The 17,443-nt window shown below is 32.6% G+C and overlaps 2 protein-coding genes across 3 annotated transcripts in view; both read right to left on the reverse strand.

The window, feature by feature from the left end:
* Window positions 1–300: 300 nt before the first annotated feature.
* Window positions 301–1,780, reverse strand: LOC106713188 (F-box/LRR-repeat protein 15). The gene is made up of 3 exons (XM_014505906.2): window positions 1,545–1,780; window positions 1,001–1,467; window positions 301–623 (listed from the first exon to the last, which is right to left on the reverse strand). The coding sequence occupies exons 1-3, from the start codon at window positions 1,746–1,748 to the stop codon at window positions 470–472; spliced, it is 825 nt and encodes a 274-aa protein (XP_014361392.2). The 5' UTR covers window positions 1,749–1,780; the 3' UTR covers window positions 301–469.
* Window positions 1,781–16,260: 14,480 nt separating this feature from the next.
* Window positions 16,261–17,443, reverse strand: part of LOC106713237 (Ig-like and fibronectin type-III domain-containing protein 2) — a 75,154-nt gene continuing 73,971 nt past the window's right edge. For both annotated transcript variants that reach the window (XM_045681329.1, XM_045681328.1), the window contains exon 28: window positions 16,261–17,424. In XM_045681329.1, coding sequence (XP_045537285.1) covers window positions 17,242–17,424 — 183 coding nt within the window. In that variant the 3' untranslated portion in view covers window positions 16,261–17,241. The remainder of the gene's footprint in view (window positions 17,425–17,443) is intronic.

Below are 17,443 nucleotides of genomic sequence, written 5' to 3' on the forward strand. Positions count from 1 at the left end.
GATGATATGTTTTATACAGAGATTTTGGTCTCAAAAACCCACGGTTAAGTACATTTATTTAAATTATTAAAAATACTAATTGGTTTTTTTGTTTACGTAATCTCGCCATTATATGTAAAATATTTACGATTTCAAGATGTTTTTATGTTATTACTTTGGTTAAGATAATTTATAGTTTATACAACAATAAAGATAAAGAACTGTAAGTGTTATTGTGAAATAATATTTTTGATGTTTTTACAAATAATCGTAATTGTATTTTAATACTAGAAAATAAATAAACAAATAATAACTGTTCTGGAGGTAATTTAAAGAATTGTTTATATACATTTTGCAACTGGATTTGGTTCATCTTGAAACTGGCTATTCCCAATTATTCTATTCATTTATATACACATACTTTACCTATATTATAATATTAGCAACAAAATACCAACAACTTTTACAGCACAACCATTATATGTTTTTTTTAAATTTGCACATAAATTGGAACAGGCACTGGATCTACTGGTCTTCTGTCCAGATGGACCTTGTTTCTCAACAGTCGGAGACTGTTCTCTGTCACTTTAGTGCAGCCACGGATCAAAAGGCCCTCTAGCTTGGGACAGTGTAGTGCAAGTGCTCTGGAATTATGTAATTGTTATAATTAATTAATCATCATCAGCTCACTACACATCCTCACAGAGGAGCTCTGAGCCTACCCTAACTTAGTGGTGACTAGGCCATAGTCAACCACGCTGGTCAAGGGCGGTTGGTTCACTTCAAACATTTCTTTAAATTCATCACCGTAAGAATGTCCGATAAATTTACATATGTAAATCGATACTCAAAAAAATACATTGGTACATGGCTGGATTCAAATACAGGACCTGCAAATTGCAAGTCAAGTGCTTAACCCCTGAGCCACCAACGCTCTTGAATAAATTAATATGTACTATTAAATAAAATATAAAGGATAGGCTTCCCCCAAAACTCCAAAAATAAAATCTTTTATAATTACCTCACTCCTTTATCAGTTATTTCACAACAACCTCCTAAATTTAGAAGCTTCAGTGACTTACTGTATTTTGATATAGTATACAGGCATTTGTCAGTCACCTGCTTGTTGCCTTCTAAGTTCAGAGTCTTTATTTGTCGGAACTTCTTTATGAAAATTAAAATGCAACTCTCTGATATAGCAACACAAAATGCCAAGTCAACATCCTCTAGCTTACTCTGATGGAGAGCCAGTGCTTCGATAGCTCCCGTAGTCAACCACGAACATCGCGCAAGTTTCAGTATCCGTAAGTTGTTGCAATGGAGGATAACAGGCTGCAAACATTTTGCAGACAAATTCTTGCACTGACTTAGATTCAGACTTTCTATATTGTGGTTTTTACGTAACATCGGGATCAATTCATTGTCGCTTATCGAGTGACATCGACTCAAATTCAATAAATTTAAGTGTGTACAAGTGGTTGCAAATACCTGAAAATGTACCGAAATGTTATAGTTTTATATATTATAGATATTGTATTTAATATAATTTTCTAATTAATGCTTACATTGAATGTGTGCGGGGAGAAGCCTTTATTCATTAGTTTTAATGATTTCAATTTAGCAAAATACATATCTATTATTTGAAGACAAGTTCGAGAAACACAACGAAAATTAAAACATTCACGTATAGTCAAAAATGGTATTACTTTGGCAACTAATATATCTTCCCAGTACAAATCAAATATATGAGTATTTCTTTTCATATTCATTGCATTTCATTTCCATGAAAATCTATAAATATTTTCTTTTATATCCCCATTTGACATAAACGTCAATATTGTTTTGATTTATTATTTTGACATTGATAGAACGTTTTGAAACACCATAGATGAACTAAAAGCTATGTTATGAATACAATTTTTAAAATAAATGCTTTAAAACTAAACTAAAACCTCCACAATTGTAATTTAAGATATGTATAGTAAGTATTATAATTTGTTTGTTAGCTTTGAATAGTGTCCGAAACAACTGAACCGAATTGAAAAATTCTTTCTCTGTTGGGTATCTATTATTACTATACTAGCTGTCGTCTGCGTCTCTGTCGTCTCTGTCCGCGCGGATTAAAAAAAAGTAGCTTATGTGTTTTTCCAGGCTATGTTCTATACATCGAGATCCGTTGAACCGTTCTGCAGATAACTTTTAATAAATATGCATCCATCCATCCATAGCTAGTTTTTTTATAAAAACATTTTCTCCTCATGTAACTAATTTTCCATGACATATTATGCGGAGAGATGATGATCTCGAAACAAAAAAGTAATGAGAATAAATGTAGATGGCTACACAAATAGAGGAAGACCGATGAAAATATTAATGTGTTGTGTGAAAGTAGATATGCGTAAGTATGGAGTGAATGACGACTGATAGAGATGTATGGAAGAGTAGTTCATACTGTGCTGACCCACGTTAAGGAAAAAAGACAGGTTGATGACAGGCTAATTTTCCACTAGTTACGCGACACCACAAATGCTTCAAACTTTTTATTTCATATTAATTTACATAACATATGTCTTTACTCTTTATCGTGAATTCCTTGATTAAATGATATAAAATATATAATATAACTAAAAATATACACGAAAATTATCCAAAAGGCTTCTTAGTAAATGGATTTCGAATTGCGGTTTAAGTGGGAACTTGAAGGCCCTTCCGGATGTTACTTATCCTAAATGGCTACTTTAGTATAAAGATGATGGAGTTCGCTGGTTAATTTAAGCTTTTCACTTTTAAAGTAAAGCAATATCGTAACTGAATAAATTAAAATCTTAAGGAAAATTAAAAATATGTTACGGCGCAAATTCCTGCTAACTTTTCTCCATATGCGTTTTGATTATTTACACAATTGTTTTATTTTTTTAAACAAGCTCTGAATTAGGGTACGCGAGTATACAAGTTTGTATTAATGTATAACTTTATATATAATTTTAGAAGTAAAACTCTTTCAGCTTTGTTTGATGTTTGTTCTTTTTTATTACAGTATTGGTGTAATTTACATTACACAACGAATCCTAAGTACCTACTGAGTACTCTCCGTAACAAAAAGGGTGATACAATATCTTATGTTTATTACATTCTTTTCGATTATTTGCTACATTCCATCTCGTCTATGGATCTGAAATAAAAATAAAGATTATAAATTATACAAATTTCTTTGCAAATAGATCATAGAGGAGAAAAAAAAGGAGAAAATAATAATTGAGCATTCTGAGATTTTTATAGTGAAATACTGATTATTTAAAAACTTGCTTTAGAACTCATACTATTTCTTCCTAGCAAGTATCAGTAAGTTTTATAAAAGCTAAGAACTTAAAAATTTTTATTGCAGAATTTCGCATCAGTCATTTTAGTTTTTCATTTCAGAGAAATTAAAAAATAACTATTTGATATTTATAAGAAGGATCACGTATCATAATTCAATCAACTTCTAGTTAAATTTTAACATGAAATAAAAAAAAATGATTTCAATAGAGTGAAATCTATGGTCTAGTGTTTTGTGAAGGCTATTGTATGTTTTTTAATTTCGCCGGGTGTCAACATTAGACGGGGAGTCGCTGCGAACAGACAACAGCTAATAAAGAAGATAAAAGCAAAGTTTTAATGATTTCTCCATCCTTTGTGAAAGCAGATTACTTTTAAATGTTAATACCAGGCAATTAATTAAATGGTTTTAGATGTTATATAGAGCTGTATCTTTATAATTAAACTATTATTTTTATTGTACAAATGATTATCAAAAATAACGTCCTACACGATTTGAACATTATTTATTAATCATATTTATCAAACAAGATGGTCCGGGGGCCAGCGACAGATTTTCATGACCAATCCCCTCCCAATCGAAAATTCGTAAAATGCATAAAGGACTTATACTATGAATACTCGCGACCGTCAGCTGCGGCTCCGTGGGTGGGGTGGGCAGTGGCAACCTCCCAAACATGAAGAAAAAAAAATTTTTTCAGTCATTTCCTCTCAAATAAAAATTTACCTGGTGATCGTTTATATGCTACTATGAATGAAAATTAATGTCAGCTTGCTGTACCTCGGTGGAAAGTTTGTCAGCTGGCACCTTGAAAGGTGTAACGCAACAGCATCTATGACCCACTGAAACTTATCAGCTGACGACTTTTCCCTTTACTTACAGCTAGCTGATTTTTTTTATTATTTACTAGAGTATTTTAACAATTCTCTGATAAATTTTCATCCGGGAGGCAATAACGTTTCTTAAGTATATTGTATATACTAGCGCGGATATTGTGACGACACACTTTACATTACACTAGCACAGCCAGCTGACGTATAATCCACCGTGTTATGGTCAGCTGACTATGTTTTTCTTTCAAAATACAACATAATACTATCATCATCATCATCATCAACTCACTATACGTCCCCACCGAGGGGCTCGGAGCCTACCCCAAGTTAGGGGTGACTAAGCCATAGTCAACCACGCTGGCCCAATGCGGGTTGGTTGACTTCACACATATCATTGAATTTCTTCTCAGATATGTGCAGGTTGTATCACGATGTTTTCCTTCACCGTAAGAACGTGGGATAAATGTACATATGTAAATCGAAAATAGAAAAACACATTGGTACATGGTGGGATTCGAACCCAAGACCTGCAGATTGCAAGTCAAGTGCTTAACCCCTGAGCCACATATACTATACTCTGATAAATTTTCAAATGAGAGGAAATGACTGAAAAATTTTTTCTTTCTCCATGTTTGGGAGGCTGCCACTGCCCACCCCACCCACCTAGTCGCAGCTGACGGTCGCGAGTATTCATAGTATAAGTCCCTTATGCATTTTACGAAGTTTCGCTCGAGAGGAAATAATTGACAAAAAAATGCACCTGGCTCCCGGGCCAATGATCAAGATCTCACTTACTAGAAAAGATTAAATTATCAAATTTACTAATCTTAGTGGTTACTTACGATATATTAACTTTTCCAAGTTTTTCATTAAAATATATGTATACAATAGTACATTAATCGAGGCAATAGTCTACAGAAGGCAGTTTTATTGACAATTTTCGCAGTAACTGCGAATTGCAGTTGCGCTATCTGTTGTTTGCAGCTGCATGGAACAATTGCCGTGTCCACTGTACATTACTGTTCGTAAAATAATCGCCCCTTTGTGAATTGCGCAGCGAGCATCGTAGCGTTAACACGGTGTCAATCGTCGCTGGACTGTCGTTTGTAATTACAAATTCCTATTATAGAATAAGTCCATTTTTTATGTGGTACCAATTTTAATTATCAAATTTGAAAGAGGAGTATTTTATATATCTTTAGGACTAATCTTAATCCGGTACTAATACTAATTCCAGTCTAAAACCGCACTTTATTGATATTATAAAAATTTAGTTTGAATCTCACTCTCTTTAAAGTGTTACTGGCAGTTATTATGAAAATTTCTTAAGTAAACCTAATAAAGTGATTAGCTTTTACCCTACTTTATTTGTAGTTTGAAAAAATATATAACAAAATAACGATTCGAGTAAATTTAAGTGAAAGTTCAACCGTAATTAGTTAAACCATGTGTGATGTCCGGTCACGTGAGACATCCGCCCCGCCGTCTGTCAAACTGAGCCACTATTGCCTTAGCGTCACGCGCTGCTAATGTTAATGTGTTATCCCTAAACATTTAGGAGGGGTTTAAAAGGTTATCTCACTTGCTGTTATAAAGTCAATCGTTACGGGATTATTGCGATTAAAAAGTTTATTATTCTATCCTATAAAAATCTTTACAATAGTGGACAATAAAATAAGGGGATCAATTCTGAAAATTTGTGACGATTTCAAAGGTCTAGGATCATGAAGACATAGCAGGAGATGTTAAACGTCTAATAACTTTTTGATTAGACTGTTATCCTCTTGTAAACTATGGTTGATAAAATTAAAACGTTTTCTTTAAATGAAACAGTTTAACATTTTTAACAATACCTTTTTAAAGCTTATATATTATGATATCAATAATAAATAAAATATTTAATTTGAAAAAGCTCAAGATAAGTCTATTTGAAGTATAACTATACTAATATATTGCCTGGTGCGTACATCCGGTTGTATATCAAATAACTTTTAGCTAAAAGCGAACTCCTTCCGAGCAGAGATAGTCCCTTACGCTCTAGTGAATACTAAATTTATGCAGCAACGAGAAGGCCTTTTGATTTAAAATTCAATTTAAATCTTATACAGTGCTCAAATTATTTGTATTTTTAACATGAAAATCTTCGTTACAACGATTTTTTTTATTACCAAAGAGTATACGGTAAATACCGTATACTCTTTGGTATACGGTACCAAAGAGTATACGGTATGGGGAATCTGAAAGTCCCCACAAATACCTCCGTGAAGTTGGCCCCCTCACTTTCATTTTTTTAACTTTTTTTTACGCAAATCGTTTGAGAATCGTTTGAGAGGGTTTGAGAGAAAAGAAATATCGTTTGAGAGTTCCTACTTTCTCCGTAAAAACAATTTCAAATTCTAGTGTTAAGTTGGCCCCCTCACTTTACTTTTTTTTACTTTTTTCAATGCGAATCGTTAGAGAGTCGTTTGAGAGACATTAAGAGAAAAGAAATATCGTTTGAGAGTTTTTACTTTTTCTATAATAAATATTTTAATTCTGGGCATCGAAAGTTACAAATCGATTTTCTTTTTTTTCCGAATTAAATATGGCAATCATGCACTTGGACGTTTCAAATTTATTGTGTAGGTAGAGAATGGTAAGAGAGTGATTGAGAGAAAAGAGAAATCGTTTGAGAGTTAATACTTTTTCTGAAATACATATTTCACTGTCGGAATCGAAAGTAACAAATCGATTTTCCTTTTTTCCGAATTAAATATAGCAATCATGCACTTGGACGTTTCAAATTTATTATGTAGGTAGAGAATGGTAAGAGAGTGATTGAGAGAAAAGAGAAATCGTTTGAGAGTTAATACTTTTTCTGAAATATATATTTCAATGTCGGAATCGAAAGTAACAAATCGATTTTCTTTTTTCCGAATTAAATATGGCAATCATGCACTTAGACGATTCAAATTTATGGTGTAGGTAGAGAATGGTAATAGAGTGATTGAGAGAAAAGAGAAATCGTTTGAGAGTTAATACTTTTTCTGAAATATGTATTTCAATTTCGGAATCGAAAGTTACAGATCGGTTTTCCTTTGCTCCGAAATAAATATGGCAACCATGCACTTGGACGTTTCAAATTTATTGTGTAGGTAGAGAATGGTAAGAGAGTGATTGAGAGAAAAGAGAAATCGTTTGAGAGTTAATACTTTTTCTGAAATATATATTTCAATGTCGGAATCGAAAGTAACAAATCGATTTTCCTATTTTCCGAATTAAATATGGCAATCATGCACTTAGACGTTTCAAATTTACTGTGTAGGTAGAGAATGATAAGAGAGTGCTTAAGTGAAAAGAGAAATCGTTTGAGAGTTGATACTTTTCCTGAAATAAATATTTCACTATCGGAATCGAAAGTTACAAATCGATTTTCCTTTTATTTCGAATTAAATATGGTAATCATGCACTAAGACGTTTCAAATTTATTATGTAGGTAGAGAATGCTTAGAGAGTGATTAAGTGAAAAGAGATATCGTTTGAGAGTTGATACTTTTCCTGAAATAAATATTTCACTGTCGGAATCGAAAGTTACAAATCGATTTTCCTTTTTTCCGAATTAAATATAGCAATCATGCACTTGGACGTTTCAAATTTATTATGTAGGTAGAGAATGGTAAGAGAGTGATTGAGAGAAAAGAGAAATCGTTTGAGAGTTAATACTTTTTCTGAAATATTTATTTCAATGTCGGAATCGAAAGTAACAAATCGATTTTCCTTTTTTCCGAATTAAATATGGCAATCATGCACTTAGACGATTCAAATTTATGGTGTAGGTAGAGAATGGTAATAGAGTGATTGAGAGAAAAGAGAAATCGTTTGAGAGTTAATACTTTTTTTGAAATAAATATTTCAATGTCGGAATCGAAAGTTACAGATCGATTTTCCTTTACTCCGAAATAAATATGGCAATCATGCACTAAGACGTTTCAAATTTATTGTGTAGGTAGAGAATGCTTAGAGAGTGATTGAGAGAAAAGAGAAATCGTTTGAGAGTTAATACTTTTTCTGAAGTATATATTTCAATGTCGGAATCGAAAGTTACAAATCGATTTTTCTTTTATTACGAATTAAATATGGCAATCATGCACTAAGACGTTTCAAATTTATTGTGTAGGTAGAGAATGCTTAGGGAGTGATTGAGAGAAAAGAGAAATCGTTTGAGAGTTAATACTTTTTCTGAAGTATATATTTCAATGTCGGAATCGAAAGTTACAAATCGATTTTTCTTTTATTACGAATTAATTATGGCAATCATGCACTTAAACGTTTCAAATTTTTTGTATAGGTATAGAATGATTAGGTAGTGATTGAGAGAAAAGAGAAATCGTTTGAGAGTAGATACTTTTCCTGAAATAAATATTTCAATTTCGGAATCGTAAGTAACAAATCGATTTTCAAAAACTTACAAATCTCAAAAAAATAAATATTTATTTCAGAAAAAGTATTAACTGTCAAACGATTTCTCTTTTCTTTGAATCAATCTATAACCATTCTCTACCTACACAGTAAATTTGAATCGTTTATCCTCATGATTCCCATATTTAATTCGAAAAAAAGGAAAATCGATTTGTAACTTTCGATTCCGACAGTGAAATATTTATTTCAGGAAAAGTATCAACTCTCAAACGATTTCTCTTTTCACTTAATCACTCTCTTACCATTCTCTACCTACACAGTAAATTTGAAACGTCTAAGTGCATGATTGCCATATTTATTTCGGAGTAAAGGAAAACCGATCTGTAACTTTCGATTCCAACATTGAAATATTTATTTCAGAAAAAGTATTAACTCTCAAACGATTTCTCTTTTCTTTCAATCACTCTCTAAGCATTCTCTACCTACACAATAAATTTGAAACGTCTTAGTGCATGATTGCCATATTTATTTCGGAGTAAAGGAAAACCGATCTGTAACTTTCGATTCCGACATTGAAATATTTATTTCAAAAAAAGTATTAACTCTCAAACGATTTCTCTTTTCTCTCAATCACTCTATTACCATTCTCTACCTACACCATAAATTTGAATCGTCTAAGTGCATGATTGCCATATTTAATTCGGAAAAAAGGAAAATCGATTTGTTACTTTCGATTCCGACATTGAAATATATATTTCAGAAAAAGTATTAACTCTCAAACGATTTCTCTTTTCTCTCAATAACTCTCTTACCATTCTCTACCTACACAATAAATTTGAAACGTCCAAGTGCATGGTTGCCATATTTATTTCGGAGCAAAGGAAAACCGATCTGTAACTTTCGATTCCGAAATTGAAATACATATTTCAGAAAAAGTATTAACTCTCAAACGATTTCTCTTTTCTCTCAATCACTCTATTACCATTCTCTACCTACACCATAAATTTGAATCGTCTAAGTGCATGATTGCTATATTTAATTCGGAAAAAAGAAAATCGATTTGTTACTTTCGATTCCGACATTGAAATATATATTTCAGAAAAAGTATTAACTCTCAAACGATTTCTCTTTTCTCTCAATCACTCTCTTACCATTCTCTACCTACATAATAAATTTGAAACGTCCAAGTGCATGATTGCTATATTTAATTCGGAAAAAAGGAAAATCGATTTGTTACTTTCGATTCCGACAGTGAAATATGTATTTCAGAAAAAGTATTAACTCTCAAACGATTTCTCTTTTCTCTCAATCACTCTATTACCATTCTCTACCTACACCATAAATTTGAATCGTCTAAGTGCATGATTGCTATATTTAATTCGGAAAAAAGAAAATCGATTTGTTACTTTCGATTCCGACATTGAAATATATATTTCAGAAAAAGTATTAACTCTCAAACGATTTCTCTTTTCTCTCAATCACTCTCTTACCATTCTCTACCTACATAATAAATTTGAAACGTCCAAGTGCATGATTGCTATATTTAATTCGGAAAAAAGGAAAATCGATTTGTTACTTTCGATTCCGACAGTGAAATATGTATTTCAGAAAAAGTATTAACTCTCAAACGATTTCTCTTTTCTCTCAATCACTCTCTTACCATTCTCTACCTACACAATAAATTTGAAACGTCCAAGTGCATGATTGCCATATTTAATTAGGAAAAAAAAAATCGATTTGTAACTTTCGATGCCCAGAATTAAAATATTTATTACAGAAAAAGTAAAAACTCTCAAACGATATTTCTTTTCTCTTAATGTCTCTCAAACGACTCTCTAACGATTCACATTGAAAAAAATAAAAAAAAGTAAAGTGAGGGGGCCAACTTAACACTAGAATTTGAAATTGTTTTTACGGAGAAAGTAGGAACTCTCAAACGATATTTCTTTTCTCTCAAACCCTCTCAAACGATTCTCAAACGATTTGCGTAAAAAAAAGTTAAAAAAATGAAAGTGAGGGGGCCAACTTCACGGAGGTCCCACAAATGTGGGGATTTTCAGATTTCACATATAATGGTGTGACAATAATTACTAATTTTTTTTAGCTCTATGCGGATTATTTTAGCTTTGCACGTCATATTGACCGGACTAAAGTGACTAACCATATTTTTTTTTTGTCTTGTGTAAAAATGAACCGTATCCCGGTAACGTGAAAAAAAACCAATAGCTTTTACCAATTAATTTAAGTCATTCATGTATTCTGCCAGTATCTATATACATATTTGTTCATGTAAGATGCCTGCGTATAATGAGTGTTTACGTTTGCCTGTAATATAAAATATGCACACCAGGAAGGCTTTTTTTAATTTAAAATGTACAAAAATTTGCCATTTTCCCTTTGGCGCTGAAAAGAGTTGGAGGTATTGTGAATAATTTATACTGGCAATGTAAAATGTTACTGAGAAAAAATAAAATGAGAACAGTGTTGCACTTGTTAGACGGCTTTTCCTTATTTATTATTTACTCTTTTATTTTTTAATTATACGATGGGAGGATAATTTTCCTAAAGAGGTCGTTCACATACGATAAATAAGCAGTGCCGTGAAAAATCTCCATGAAAATATTTGTTGTGATCTGTATATTGCGACATACGGCCATTAAGAATTGACGTCCGCTGTAAATAATTGTGTTGAAATATATAGGTAGAATCATTTTTATTTTCATAGCCGAAATACTAAAATATATTACCATCCCTCGCATTCTCACTGAAAAAATAGAGAACACAATAAGTTTTTCTACAGGTACGAGGAAAATTACAGTGATAACAAATAAAACATTTACCAGTTACTTACTAGTTAAGTATAATTTTTTCTGCGAAAATAAAGGTCATAGTTATAATAATTTTTTTTTTGCAATAAATATTGCAAAAAAAACATTTTAATATTTATATGTAAGCCTTATCGTCTGTCTGTGTGTTTCTCAGTTTTCTGTAGGCGAGGTGTCAACTTGTATCGTGCGGTCGGACTCATTTTTGTGATGTGCGCCCTCATCATCCCGACAGGATATCCGGTAGACGTCAAATTACCGACCCAATATTGCCAGATGCAAAAATGTTACGGTTAATAATATCCATGTGTATCTAATTATATTAATGCGAAAAAAATTTTTTCTGTCAGAACTGGCTAGTTATACTTAGTTTTTAATTATAAAAATCTACAAAGTTCCTTTAGAAATAACTTTGTGCTCTCTGTCTAAATAATTTTATGATAGTTACCTACATGAAAAAATTTAAAACCAGCCTATTTGTCAACAATGCCTGATCTTTGTTGTACTCTAAGGTAATAAAGTTGATTAAGTTAGCAGTAGTAATGAATTTGTATGCTATGGTTCAACAGAAGTTACCCATTAAATTGAATTCTAAGCATAAATCGCGTTGAATATTTAAATAGGCAGACTAAATACAATACACATTTATGGTAACAGGCACAAATAACGCGTCGTATCTAAACACAAACATGAATTCTAACAGTAGAATTCCACTGACGTGGCACTTGTTTTGTTACATATTCTGTTTTGTCGAGCGTCAGTGGTTCAGTGGTTAAGCACTTGACTTATAATCTGCAGGTCCTAGATTCGAATCGGGTCATGTATCAATGTGTTTTTAGATTTTTGATTTATATAATGTACATTTATCCGACGTTCTTACGGTGAAGGAAAAAATCGTGTAACAATCTGCACATATTTGAAAAGAAATTCAAAGATATATGTGATGCGTCTAGTCACCCTTAACTTAGAGTAGGATTCAAGTCCCTTAGTTAAGAGGTATAGCTGATGATTATGATGTTTTGTCAAAGAAAATAAAAGGAATAACAATATAACACAAGTCTAACGGCAGTGAAACTCTACATTTACGCGTACGTCGCTCTCAACCACCTCTTGAATTATTGACATGTCGAGGGTTTAATAAACAGATGTTGGTGTTTACGCCGACGTAATTACAGCGTAATTGTTTTAATACATTTGCCGACTTGAATTTTGAGACCTTGTTAAACTTTGTTACTAAACTACGCATTACAAAGGGCTCACATACTATGTATACTTAGGTATTCTGTCGAGGAAAAATAATTTATTTTACAATATAGATAATTGAAAATCATCTGACCCGCCGCTGCCTACCATCGTTTTCTGCAGTGTCGGTTTAACCGCTACCAGTGCCCTTAGCGAGTTCTACGACGCGCCCTTTTTTACCATGTCTTAAAAGGGGGCTTTGTCTTAAATTTCTTCAAGGGCGGGGGGTTAAAAGGATATTTAGGCCGGTGTAATTCACAGAATTGTGCGGCCCCGTTCTTTGCAGTTTCCAACCTCGCTCCCGATTATCGCTCGATGTTCCCTTGTGTTTGCATCGGCTGAAACATTGACTTAAAACATGTTATCAAACTATCTCGCTCTCTTCTTTCTGAAAAAAAAACTGAAATAAAAACAATGAACCATTCCATAAAAATAAATGTTTCTTTATATCATCATCAGCTCATTATATATCCCCACCGAGGGGCTCGGAGCCTACCCCAAGTTAGGGGTGACTAGGCCATAGTCAACCACGCTGGCCAAGTGCGGGTTGGTTGACTTCACACATATCATTGAATTTCTTCTCAGATATGTGCAGGTTGCATCACGATGTTTTCCTTCACCGTAAGAACGTCGGATAAACGTACATATGTAAATCGAAAATCGAAAAACACATTGGCACATGGCGGGATTCGAACCCAGGACCTGCAGAATGCAAGTCAAGTGCTTAACCGCTGAGCCACCGACGCTTTCTTTCTTTATATGTCACATAATAAAAAACATAATGCACTAATCTTGTGTTTTCTTTATTCTGTACCGTTTGTTTTATTTATCTTTTTCATTCACTAAGGAATGAGTGATCACTCTCTCACTGTGACATGCCTTTTCACTTTGGTATATAGTGTACTTATATGTATACAAGCTGTCGCCCGCGACTCCGTCCGCGTGAAAAAAACGTAATAAGTAGCAAATGCGTTCTTCCAGGTTATTTTCTACTAGCTCTGTCAAATATCATCAAGATCTGTGAAGCTGTTCTAGAGATACCTTCACACAAACATCCATCCATATAAACTTTCGCATTTATAATATTAGTAAGGCTTATTTACTAGTCTCTAGGTGAAAAAAGGAAGGTTTAAGGTGTGATGTACACAATAGGTGTAAAAAGTATATTCCATTAATTATTGCTAGGTCTAGAAAATCTTTCCACTAACACTTAAAATCAGATTTAATCTTGCCTTTAGTGACGTTTATTTAATAGGGTTAGTTGATAGTAAAACTTAATTGTAGAAATCCCTTTAAGCGTTCTAATCCGATAGGATTACTTTATAACGCGATACAATCAATCTGAATGAAGCGTTTATGGAAGATGGGGTTTAGTGAGAGAACGACTTAGGGGCTGAAGAGATCAAGTTATATTGGTGCTTTGATTATAAGTGGTCATGTTAATGCCCCTTGTTTCAAAAGGATTCACGTAAATTTAATTAAATCTTACTAATATTTAAAATTCGAATGTTTAGATGGATGGATGTTTGAAGGTTATTTTGATGAAATTTGATACTTAGGTTAGGCTATTAATAATTCTTTATTTCCGCGAGGACGGAGTCGCGGGCGAGAGCTAGTTTTTTATATTACACATAATTAAACTTAATTATAATAGTTTAACATAACGCTAAAATTTAACCTTTTTCGTCCTGCCATGATATTCCGTTACATGCATGCAATTACGTGTTTCCTTTCCTGGACGATGTATTAACTCTCCCAGAATATTTGATGTGTTGACAACACTGGGTACGCATGTATTATTGAAGGGACCAAAAGTGTTCAATTCGTTTTCACTTCAACGTCCATTAAAGTGTAATTCACTTTCAAAGGCAGCGGTAACCCGTAGCCCAACTGAATATTTACGGAAATTTAAAATGACTTTGGTACAAACATTTTTGATGTGAAACACCTATAGGCTCACTTGTAAACCGAATTGTAGGCGTGGCGACGCTTGCCGTGGCGACGGGTCGCCACGCTATACTGAGGTATACATATATATATTATTTTAATAATATTTAATATTATTTATTATTATTATTATTAAATTATAATATATATAATATTTAATGCATATTACTTGTACACACACAATGTTTCACATCTGCCAGGCGTCCCATGACAGCTCACACTTTTTTTTTTAATTTTAAATGATATTGATAGTGCCCCTCTAAGAATTAAAATGTTTGGAAAATTTACAAAATTGCGTATCATTTATAGTAATAAATATTTATTTCTTATTACAGACAGTGTAAAACAACTTTTCATATATAAAGAAGTGGGATAGAAAACCATTTTAAGTTAATAACGCAAGGCCCGTGGTCATAAAAAGTTGAATTTGTTTTTAAATCTATTACGTTGTGTAACAAAAGGCGGACAGCCACCGAGTTACGCAATTAAACCGTAGACTTCGAGACGTGGAAATTAAGTCGACAATCATTTAAAGAATAAACTTAATTGTCCTAATTTAAGTGGAAACAATAAACTTGTTACAAATAAAAGTTTATAATGGTGTCCATTAAAATCGTTTGCGTACTTATTGAATGTTGATTTACTTATAATAAGATTAAAAAATATTGCGTTTTTATCAACTAAATATAAAGTTAAGGCAATAAACCCCTGATCCGTGTCTATTAAGTAAATCTAAAGATATAACAAAAAATTATGTTAACAAGCAAGGCCGCCATTTTGCATATGTAACGTATTTACATCTCGTTAGCTCTGTGAATATCCATTGTTTGATTTGTTCGGATTATTTGCGCGGGATGTTCGGTGTTGCCAATATTTTGTGTCAATAAATTACGAATAAAAAAAACTATGCTATTGATTTTTTTAAGTAATAAATTAGGCTTAAATATTTGCATTGTTAATTTTTGGCTTTTTATTAGTTGAGTTTTTTTATTGATTTGAATATTTCATAAAGAATCGTTAAAATTCTCGATCTTGAAACTTTTACGTGTATTTGATATATATATATATATATATATATATATATATATATATATATATATATATATATATATATAATAATAATGAGATGGGAACCATAGGTATAAAAATAAATATTTCGTATACGTACTTTGTTCATTTTTTATTTTATTTACAAATCTAATCACATCCATCTTGTATAACTAAATCTAATAACATATTTGTTTACAGCAAAGAAGTCCTAATAATAAGAAAAGTCAGGCCTTTATATAATTTCACACTACGTATGAACAAAACTAAATACAAAGAACGTCTGAGATAATATATTTTATTGACAATAAATTAAATGTTTTCTTTTATATTATAATAAACCTGTATTAGTTAAGATAAAGCGGATTTTCATTAAGCAGACACATTTTTTGCATTGAATGCTAGAATATCGTTTCTAGGATGCAATCCAAAAAAAAAGTAAAAAATGAAATAAAATTCAATTAACAATTATTCTACTAAAATAATTGTGACTGAGATCATTTATTTTATACAACAAATAAATATACGTAGTGTGATTGAATAAAACTAAATAAATCGTTCCATAGTATTTAAAAAATAAAAATTTAAAATATTTATTTAAGTCTCGTAAGACAGTATGAAATGTGAATAAAATTTTAGAAAACATTTTTTTTTGTTAAAAATTTATTTTACATATTATTCTATTCACTCTATTCAACAATTTATTTCGATGGCTAACACTTATCAAAATCTTAATACTGTGCAAATCCATTCGTTTCACTGTTGTTTAAACATAGATTGTACAGTGTTTCTACGCTCTATGGAATGTATGTTTATTTACACTAGGTACATATTATACAGGCCGAGAGACTTCTAATGCTAACATATTCTACCTACTTCTTAAATTGAAGGCACATTTTTCATAGAGTTCCACCTAACTTTAATACAAATCGCTTCGTTAAAGAAGCTATAGCGACCTAAGTGAAGTTATATTGAACGCAGCGGAATTCTTTTTCAAAATGGCGTCGGTTTTCGCGCGTTTTGATCATGCGAACGAGGAATGGAAATAGTTTCAATTATTTGTTTTCCCCTGCTTTCAATATTGTTTATTTACATAAAGTATCGGATATAGATCTTATATATTTTTTTGGTTTTCATCACATAAAGTGTTACACCTCTGGAAAATATTATTATAAATTATTTTTTTTATTAATCTAACACTCCGCTGCAGCCGCGCCACTTGCGTCCATTTTTATTGAGTGTTCTGTTTTGTTGCTTCTTCTTGATTTTGCACACTATATTTAACGGTTTCTATGTGTTTGGAGTTTGAATTCACTCTTTTTTTGTGCAACTGATTTCTTCATATTGTTTTGACTAAGTCCCTTTTAAACTAATTTTGCAATATTTACATACACTTTTTATTAAAATCTATGGTTCTCTAAAATTTCTGTTGATATTCAATCATAAACTACATTATTTATATATTAACTTTATGAAATAACTATTCACATTTTTCGAGTGTTTATTGAGAGAAATCAGTCACTTTTTTCGACATTAGACTGCACTGAGTTCAGTACTTGGGCGCGATGCGTGGCGAGGAGAAGCGCGGCGAGCGGCTCGGCGATCGGCTCGGCGAACCGCTCGGCGAGCGGAGCGTCGAGCGCGCCGCGGGCTATGGCTTGAGTCGCTTGAAGCCGGCGCCGTCCTGTCCGAGCTTCAGCTCCTCGTACAGCGTGGGCTCGACTTCGCGCGCGCCTCCCGCCTGCTGCAGCGTCTCCTGTCGCCACGCCGCGCTGTTAGACACGGCGAGCGCCGCGCCGCCGCCGTTGCTCGCGTTGCCGTTCGCTAACGAACCCTGCTCGAGGAAATAAGCT

This window comes from Papilio machaon, chromosome 15 (genome assembly GCF_912999745.1).
Source record: "Papilio machaon chromosome 15, ilPapMach1.1, whole genome shotgun sequence".
Taxonomy (NCBI): Eukaryota; Metazoa; Arthropoda; class Insecta; order Lepidoptera; family Papilionidae; genus Papilio; species Papilio machaon.